At 41.2% G+C, this 10145-nt stretch overlaps 1 protein-coding gene across 2 annotated transcripts; it reads left to right on the top strand.

The window, feature by feature from the left end:
* The first annotated feature begins 400 nt into the window (after positions 1 to 400).
* LOC123183414 (uncharacterized) lies at positions 401 to 6064 on the top strand. 2 transcript variants are annotated; one of them, XM_044596231.1, is made up of 12 exons: positions 401 to 662; positions 759 to 905; positions 1012 to 1455; positions 1540 to 1659; positions 2230 to 2331; positions 2427 to 2489; positions 3755 to 4161; positions 4380 to 4552; positions 4656 to 4769; positions 4866 to 4955; positions 5047 to 5261; positions 5368 to 6064. In XM_044596231.1, the coding sequence occupies exons 3-12, from the start codon at positions 1442 to 1444 to the stop codon at positions 5759 to 5761; spliced, it is 1692 nt and encodes a 563-aa protein (XP_044452166.1). In that variant the 5' UTR covers positions 401 to 662; positions 759 to 905; positions 1012 to 1441; the 3' UTR covers positions 5762 to 6064. The 2 variants fall into 2 exon arrangements, with proteins under 2 accessions (XP_044452166.1, XP_044452165.1); XM_044596230.1 differs by having other exon boundaries at positions 401 to 666.
* The last annotated feature ends 4081 nt before the right edge of the window (positions 6065 to 10145 follow it).

Here is a 10145-nt window from a genome sequence, read left to right as displayed (position 1 = left end):
TTTTTACCGGATCAGGGAGGAAAATGATTGGTTAATACCGGACCAGGAAATTGCACCGACGCGTTAATTACTCGCGTAATACCAACAGAAAAGATTTTCTTTTCGGTCGCAGTTAATCACGGGTAAATTGTTTTAATTTCCCTTCTTCTTATCTTACTAAAAAGAAGAAGATTTCCTTCCTTTTTTTTTCCCCAGAAAAATCGCAACCAGGAAACCGTGTGGGCCCCTCGACGTGGACAGCCCATCTGACTGACACGGTCCTTGTGTCGCTGGCGCGTGGGCCAGGGAGTGGGAGTGAGGGCTGCTACTGATTCAGCTTCAGCCGGGGGAGGCCGAGCTGAATTATCGCATCGCAGCTGCCATATATAACTCTCTTGGGTTGCCTCGCCTCTTTCCCCTCCCTCCCTCCCTGCCTCTCTCCCAACCCAACCCAACCCAACCCTAGCCGCCCCAATCTTCTTCTTCTTCTTCTTCTTCTTCTTCTTCTTCTCTCCTTGCTTGAAACACAGGCAACGGATGGATGGAGGCCTCTCCTTGCCTTTGCCCTTCTTCATCACAAGAAGGCAAAAGGATGGTTCATGGATGGATGGAGGCCTCTCTTCTCTTCAAGACAAGAAGGCAAAAGGAGGATTCATGGATGGATGGACGGCCACCATGACACGGTAGGTAGGTCAAAGAGATCTTTCTCAACTACGTAGCTACATGAGTTGTTTGTATGCTAAAATCCATTGCTACTGACCCATGGATGGATTTTGCAGATCCGGCCACCTCCTCCTTGGATCTACAATTTTTTTTTCTTTCGGAGCAAAAGTCGCCCTTGGATCTGCAAGTTTTTGGGGCAAAGTCCGTCCATGGTGTGCTACTCACCATGCCCGTCAGGATCCGCCAAGGTCTCCCTAGCCATGGTATGATAAGATCATTGCTATCATAGATGCGTTACTTTAGATTTGTTTTTTTAATTCTATCTTGTTGCAAATTTCTTGCCTGACTGACGATTTTTTTCCCCTGCAGCGGAGACGAACTCAGTTTCCTCTTTCTTTCTTTCTTTCCAAGAGGAAGGAAACTGGCCATGGCCCAGCACCATTTCGCCCGCCGACCAAGGCCAAGCACAATTTCGCCCGCCGAAGGCCCAGGCGTCGCCGGACGACCAAGGCCCAGCACCATTTCGCCCGCCGACCAAGGCCCAGCACCATTTCGCCCACCGACCAAGGCCCAGCACCATTTCGCCCACCGACCAGGGCCCAGGCGTCGCCCACCGACCAAGGCCCGGCACGACTACCCAGTCCCACGGCGCCGCCCACCCGACCCGACTCATTTCCCTACTTCCTCTCCCCGACCCCTCCCCCATCCCCATCCCCATCCCCATCCAGAACCCTAGCTCCGCCTCCTCCACCGCCGCACCTCCAACCGCCGCCGCCGCGACACCGCCGGCCGGACTCCGATGGCCAGCAGGAGGTAACGTCTCCCGATCTGACCTCCCCCTTCTTCTCCGACCTCTCTTCTCCTCGATCCCCCTCACCACCCTCGTCGTTTTTTCAGGGGAGGCCATGGAGATGAGGGAGACCAGCCGGATCAGGGAGAGCCGGCGGACCAGGGAGGACAGGCAGACCCCCGTGGCTACCAGGAGGAGACCTTCGCGGATCGTGAGGATTGGGACAGGTGACCATCTCATTTCCTCATCTATCTTCTGGACACGTCCAGATTCTTCCTCTGGGACGGTTTGATCCGCGTGGTGCTGTGTAGCTTCGATCTGGAACGGTTTGGTGACGCGTGTGATGCGATTCCCCTGTGTTGTGGTCGATTTTGTGGTTTAATTAGGCAAAACTTTGTTGACGCGTGTGATGCGATTCCCCTGTGTTGTGGTAGAGTGGCACTACCTATTTGTTTGCACCAGGTGCTTGCATTTTGACAAAATCAGATTGGAAAAAAAGGGCACCATTTTGATGTGCATGCTGTAGTGTGTATGTGCCCCATGTCACGACGCGTGGCTAACATGATGTTTCCCTTTGACTGGTCTATCATCACAACATGTATGGCGTTGTATTTGTGCGTTCTGATGAAATATGATGACGGTTGCAGAACAGACCGTATGGTTCTCTTGTGTGGCAGTAGATTTCCTTGATTGGTTAGGTAGTTGGATCACTGTATATGAACTGCTGATGTTATTTGACTGATTGCTGCATCATGTGACATGAATTCTGATTCTTCTCTGTACCGTTTTGTTTGAAGGTATCGCGCGGATGAGGGTGTTCTTCCAGGAAACGCGCCGTTGAACTCTTTCCTCGCGAGGATCGCACGAGGGTTGGCAGCCAAAGCGCGCCAAGGAAGGCAGTAAGTTTCTGCATGTTGCTGTGCTGCTCACCACCTTTAGATCTTACTCTCAATTGCGTTTTTTGATTTACCCCCCTGCCCCTGCAAATGAGCAGGATGGGACAGCACATATTTAACTACTTCAAAGCTGGGGACAAGGACAGCACCAACATCTCGAGGTAAAATTATATTGCCGTGAGCTGTTGCTTTATAAACTAGATCCTGAATGAGTATCTTATCCGTGGAGAGAATGCTACTGAATACCAAACATAGTTTTTTATTGCTGTATGTTTTATGGTAGACTCATTTGATTTCTGGTCCTGGTATGAAAGCAGGTCTGTATGGTTTGTTTCCTTCATTTAATTTTTGTATGAGCTGAGTTAATTCTTTTTTGCTCGTGCTTGCTGTTGTAGTGATATCCTGACCATATGTTCAGTTGGTTGATGAACACTTGCTAAGATTCACTCTCCTGTCTTTTTAATTCTATTTTGCTCGTGCTTGCTGTTGTAGTGATATCTCGATTATATGTTCAGTTGGATGATGAACACTTGCTAAGATTCACTCTCCTGTCTTTTCTTGTTACCATGCATTTGCTACTGGTTCTGTAGTTGTACAGTTGTTACCTAAGCTTTGACCTGTCCAATTGTTGATGTGCAATCATGTTTTGGCCTTATGCAAGCTTGGTTAATTTTTTGTGTTCTTGTACATTTATTGGAATTTTATTGTATAGTTGCCAGCTGCTTAGCTACTCTAACCTTTGTTGGCATGTTGTGTTAGAAATTGTATTGCATATTCTGTTTTTTTAAATCAACCAGGCTCCATTTTTTTTGAATTATTCACTATATGTACTATATTTGGTATCTAAAGTCTTGAATGAGTAATCCCTGTAGAGACCTACCGTTCTGACATTCTCATTTTTAATATCATATATATATTCCCATTTCATGTTCTATTAGCTACTTATGGTCCTTGCTTATTAAAGTCATTGCTGTCATATTTGTATAAAAAAATACCTAGTCTTGTAGAATCTGATGAAGCTTTTATGTGAATATTGTTAACAATGGTTTTTCAACTTATGGTCTACGTGCTGTTGTAATTAAACTGTGTCCAATGTCAACTCTGTCTGTATTTACTCCTTTGTTTGTAAAATTGTGCACTACCAACTTTCATGTTGGTTCCTTTGTAATTTTGAAGTTCTGATGGCAATTCATTTTTAGTCATTGCTGGTCACCCTATATCTTTGTTTACCTCCAGTTTGTTTGAGTTTATGTTCACCTTAATTGTTATACGAACTAATCCAAGACATGTGCCATCATATTAACAAGTGTAGTGCACTATTGAGTTTTTGTATTGTTGTTTTCATCTAGATGTATACAGTTAATGCCCACCTTCCGTTGATCATGACTCAATTTTAATGCTGACTCAATTGCATCTCAATTTATAGGGATGATTTCCTTGAATTCAAAAATCTTCTGGAGCTGTACCTAAAAGAAATTAACTCTTCCATAAAAGTCTCCAGTGCTGAGAATGCCCTTGCGATTGAGAAGTGCATCGGTGCTCACTCCAAGGATATGGAGCACCTTCTGCAGCAGTTTGAAGCAATGTCTGGTCATGTTAAAGAGGCGGTGTCTATGGGAGCGCGTGCTGAGAAGACATCTTCAGAGAATGCAGAAAAGATTATCCAGTTGCTTACGGAAATTTCTGTCACTTTGAGGGAAGTTCCGCCTAGCAGTACTGGTTCATTTGCTGACAGATTCATGCGGATGTCGAAGTATCCATTCGAGGCAGGCCAGGTCTATGAGCAGTTTCGACAGTACTTGGAATTTCTTGGCGGATTCTTATTGCTTCTAGGTAAGCTCTACTGCTCCAGAAAAGCTAAAGTAAAGTCAGTAAGGTGCTATTGCTTGTACTTTCTACTTAAACTTAGATTTATATTTTCTACCTGTACTTGAGAGCTTGAAAGGGAAGACAGATTAGAAGACTTCCACACCATAACTTCCTTCGTTGGCTGACTCCTTCAGAAACTAGAAAAACTGTAATGACTCACTTCACTATGATAACTTATGCAGGAGTTCTGGATCCAAAGGATGAGCAACTGAAGGAGAGGTTCTTTGAAAAGTTCTTACCAGACACCACACCTGGGATTTATGAAGATATCTGCCGACAGGGTCGAGACCTCATGTACAAGGATTTCGCCTCTGACCTGAGCTTTCAGATGTCAATGCAGTGTGGTGATGGTTTTGTATGTACCCTTAACCTGTACATTTGAAACTGCCATGTGTTTGATGATTTATCCGTTACTGTCGTTTCAACTGTGACTTATCCGTTACTGTCGTTTTGTACAGGTTCTTACTTCATCTGCCAAGAGATCTCCAATGGATGACAATGTGCATGGCTGCCAGCTGAGACTTCGGCAGCCCCAACTGAGCCTTGATTTCAAATTTGATACAACAAAACATGTTAGTCTTGCCAACTAAGCCTTCATTCATTTCTTTTATTCGTTTATACTATTTGTACTGATCGTGTGTTAATTTTTGTCCATTCCTACCCTATAGGTGAGCGCTATAGTATCTTTCCCTGGAGTGCTAGGCTGTGATGTGAACCCTGTCCTTAAAGTCTGTTACCCATTCCGGGACTCTTCGTTTGTAAGTTTCTATCTGTCTTTTACCTTTCCTCATATCAAAGACTTGCTTGCCATTCCTGATTGAACCTTGCTCCGGTCTCTTTTCTTTTCAGAATTTGGATGCTCTTTATCGGCAAGCTGGCTTTCGTGCAATTGCTTCTATGCACCCTGTTCGTGGTGATGCATTGGTGTCTCTGTCGGGCCTTTTTGGATCCAGGAGGTTGAACTATGGGGGTCTTATGAAGATGAATTTGGGGAATGAGGTGCCTAACTTTTATTCCCTTGGTTGTTCCTTCAACACTGAAGCTTTCTCGTGTGGCATCCAGTGGTGAGTTCACCCTCTGTCTGTGTTGTGGTACTTCTTTGTCATGTCTGAATACTTATCTGGTTGTGGATTGACATTTGGAATTTGACGTGGTTTTTGCTGTTAACAGTAATAGCCATGCTCAGGTGTTGATGCTGTTAAATCACAAGCTGGAGCCCTGTTCCTTATTCAGAGACGCTGTGAGGAGGACCAACCTGGGAGGGGATCTGTATGATCTGCTGGCACGGACCACTCCATCGCAAACTATGGTTGGCGCGCAAGCAATTCATTGCCTGGCAACTGGCTCGAGTGTGGTCATGGTTGGTTGCGAGTATGCTGATCCGAGCACCCGCTTCAAGCTACGTGTGGGCAGTTCAGGCATACTTAGTGCTGTTGTGAAGCACAAGTTTTTTGGGTCAGCATGGGTTGCGCTGAAGTCACACTTCAACTTGAGGAATATCCGTGCCGCTCCTCGCCTCGGCCTGTCTATCAGCATCGGGGAGGCATCGTCGTCATCATCTTAGTTGAGGAGGCAGGCATTTGCAAGACCAGAGCTCTGGAATGTTATAGTTTAGTGGAGTATCACGCTGCAATGGTTGCTGGTTGGTGATGGTGCCCTAGTCTCTCTGGAAGTTGGTTGCAGGAGCCTTTAACTTGTTTGGAGATAGGTTTTGCTGTGTCGTAAACAGCAGTGAAAGTTTTGATGATGATGATGATTTTGCTGTGTCGTAAACAGCAGTGAAAGTTTTGATGATGATGATTTTGCTGTGTCTTAAACAGCAGTGGAAGTTTTGATGATGATGATATGATGAAGTGGATATTTTAGATTTTGGCTGTGCATTGCTTTGCTGCTTGCTGCTTTGTTTGCCTGGCAGTTTTGTTTAGTTGATCGTTGTGTATAACAGTTGCTATTTCGTTTTTACCTGTTACGTTATTTAACTTGCTATATCCAGAAAGGTTGCGTCCATACGTAACACTTGCAACCTTCCAACTGCTATCATAAGATGCACTTGTTAGAATTTGTGTAGAGTTTAGTTTCTGTTCTGATGCTGTTTCGCTGTATCACCAGAAGTTGGAACTTTTTTTTAAAACAATCAGGATAGTTTGTTGTTGGTTGCCAATCCTTTCCATGACTTTTTTAGGCTGCGCTATACCCATGAGCAGAAAATACAAACTGGATTGGAATTAGGGAGTTTTAATGTGATTTGCTGTCAAAAAAAGTTTAAATTGTGATTAGCTCCTGTGGCTCAAATGTCATACACATACTTCTCAAGCGGGTTGGATATTCGATGGGTCCCAAAACCCAAGGTGAGTTGACATTTTTATGTGTTATCAAGGGTAATTCTTTGTGTAGTCTGCCTACATGGAAGTATGGAAAAATAAGTATGCAGCCAAATTTCCTATTGGAAATATGCCTAGTTCTGCTGCCTGAAACCCAATATGCAAAAGTTAGGATTTTTCTCTGGCGAACCTGGCACGGTACGCTCCCCAGCCGAGTTACCCTAGCACATGTTATTTCAATGCGGCAGCAAAGCAAGTTTAGAAGAGGCTGGGATTAGAGACTGTTATTGATCATGGATGCGCGATTGATCGGGCTCTGTCACTCCCTGCAAATGAGGCTGCAGTTTTAGGTCATGTTATTTCAATAGCTGTTGCATGTTGGTATCCCTGATCCCACTGATAACGAGTCGGCCCAAATAATTTGATTGGGGTCGTTGCTGACCCAGGTGGGAGAGGAGAAAACTGGTCCACGGAGAAACGGTACAACAACCGGCACAAATTGTCTTGTCAATTTTGGCTCTAGCTGAAAATTTTACTGCTGCTGCAGTTAGTTCGGCTAAAGTAAAAAGGAATCCATGGTCCAGACCACCTTCAGGACATATCAAGCTGAATGTGGATGCTTCGTACGATGTTGATTCGCTTCAGGGAACAGTAGGAGCTGTCATGCGTGATAGTTCTGGCAAGTTTTTGGCAACAGGTAATAACAGAGCTGGTGATTGCATGGACGTTTTCATGGCAGAGGCCCTAGCTCTTCGCTTTGAGCTGAACCTGGCAAGCTCTGTCGGATGCACAAGAGTGATTGTCAACTCTGATAGCATGGATGTTATAACAGCAATGCAAGATGGTGGTATTACTTCACGTTCGTATTTTGGACGACTGTTTTCACATGACGACGGTTTGAACATTGTCATAGAGAAGCAAACCCTGTTGCAGATGAACTAGCTAGGCTTTGTAAATTCTCTCTCCCCAACTCTTGGTTTGATGATGCTCCTATTGCCATCATGCCCCTCCTTGTAAAAGACGATGTGTTGATCGCGAACTAATAAAGGGGTGATGATATGTTAAAAAAAGGATAATTCTTTTCTACTTCATCCGTTTCTAAATATTTGTCTTTCTAGAGATTTCAACAGGTGACTATATACGGAGCAAAATGAGTGAATCTACGCTCTAAAATATGTCTATATACATCCGTATGTGGTAGTCCATTTGAAATCTCTAAAAAGACAAATATTTAGAAATGGAGGGAGTATTTCGCTTCATGAAGCAGATTAATTTTACTATTCTATGGGAAAGATCATCGAAACATTGGTCAAGTGGATTCAACCCTAAAGTTACCCTCAACATGAATGTGCACATCCACACTGATCTAATATCACATGAAAACTATGGGCGAGCTCGTGTTCTAACCTTTATTTCAACCCAAATACGTATGAAATAACATACGTACATGATACATATGGTCACTTATGGGAAGGTTATAAATAATTAATATTCATAAAAATATGCATAATTCAATTATTTTCTTTGATTATGATATTTTATTTTGCATAATATAGTTGTGCTTATACAGTTTTATAGTTTTCTAGCCCATAAGAGAATCTAGAAAATCATAAATTTATTTTACAATCACTTCAAAGTTTGAATTCAGTAAGGTTGGTTAATTTTTGGTGTAAAATATTTATGAAAAGAGGTCAAAAGATTTTGCCCACGCGAAGAGCAGGCCACTCTACTCTGCTAGTAATGTGACCCGCCCAATTCGCGGGCTAGAACTTTACAAAGTTAATTTATATAAGCAGCCCTTAAAAAAATTTATAAGCAATATCTTCAATTTTATCATGTGAAACATAAAATTTTGATTTATCAAAAAATTTGAACTAATTTGGTGAAATACAAATATTGGTCTTATATATGTCCTATTATGCATTAATCATGTCTAGAATTTTTATGCATATTGTACTATCCATCTTATTCTATGGTCAATCATGTTGCATAACTTATATTTTTGTCATCTATTTTCTTTGTAGCATGCTGCTTTGTTTTAATATTTTTTTCTAAGAACCTGGAGGAAGTAGTTCTCACTGGTTTCATGTAGGGATAGTTATATCTGCCGTCACTATGTAAGATTGGTATATTAACCTTGTAGTTGTAGATGCGTATACTGAGTAATTACCACCAATTATGTCTTACCCAGTCCTTTAGTTGCATGTATATACTACATATATCCATTAATATGGCCATGTAGATATGTTTGCAATTCAAGGAAATTTGATTGAGTTAAGTTAAGACACCTACATAAAAAATAGGGCAACACTACTTCATCCTTTCACCTAATAAAAGATTCCTGTAACCACCATCCATCCTATTAGTTATGCAAAATTAAAATTATGTCTTTGCATTAAAATCACTACAAATTTAAACTTGTGTGAGGTCACCATAGTAGCCATAACATAGATTAAATTTTTATTTTACTATTGCGTACAAAACCACATTTGCGAGTAGATGATTAGCAAGTAGGGAATCTCATAGTAGCATTAACAATTTCTCTATTTACCAAATTAAATTGATTGTACAACATAAAAGGAAGTTCTATTGAAAATAATTATGTCCATCTTGAGTTGCCGGTTGTTTGATGTCACAAGGTCATGATTTTTCAGATTTGATAGTTGATACACTCATATAAATAGATATAATTGTGTAAATAAATGCCAGTAGATGTAATATCGCGTTTTCAAGAAGAAAAATATGTTGTCAATTTTGATCTTGGTAATAGGAACCACATAAACATTCAACCGTTTCATTATTATTATTGTTTTGAAAGGCATCTAGTTGACAAACAAAAGTTAAGAACCTATTAATTCAGATGTAAAAAAAAATCAATACAAATTTTTTTTGGAGTGAATAACGAATGAAATTGTCGCTAAAAGGCCAATAAGGAAGACACTTTGTCTAAAAAGTTCGGTGCACACATTTTATATAAGTAGTTACGCACCACAAATTTATATTGAGAATATACAATAAAGATAACTTTTGCAACATATGGAACACGCCATCTGTCATATAAATAATTAATTCAAAAGATAATAGGCCATTACAAATTTATAACCATGCACTATTATAGATATAATATTTATTTTTTTCGTTCTTCAGTTACCATGATGGAAGTTATTTTATGGATGCATTTATAATGAGGCCTTTAGTGTGCAACTACAACAAATTGTGTATCTCGTATTTCTACGATAGTCTGTAATGAACTTTCATTGGACTTTGGAAATACTACAAAGAGGAAGATAATAAGTTATGGTGTTGTGCCTAAAAAATGGAGAAGTTTGGATGAGCATATATCCCCAGTTATTTAATCCAAAATTTCATGTATGTCAACATCATAATATGAGTTATAACATTGTAAATTGCAAAAAGAACAAAATGGTGTGCTTTCTTTTTGTTTTGTTTATATCTTGTAACTACACCAAGAGGGGAAAATGTGCGAGAAAACTACTATGCTAGATAGACAACTTACTACATGATAAATGATGTCCATGTCTGCCGACACGTTTATGAAATGGTCAACATTCACAAGAATCAAGCATGCTATGTTTTCCCCGATTCCTGATTATATAATTAATGTAA

The sequence above is a fragment of the Triticum aestivum genome, chromosome 1D, assembly GCF_018294505.1.
Source record: "Triticum aestivum cultivar Chinese Spring chromosome 1D, IWGSC CS RefSeq v2.1, whole genome shotgun sequence".
NCBI lineage: Eukaryota > Viridiplantae > Streptophyta > Magnoliopsida > Poales > Poaceae > Triticum > Triticum aestivum.
This window is presented reverse-complemented; position numbering and strand designations above follow the sequence as displayed.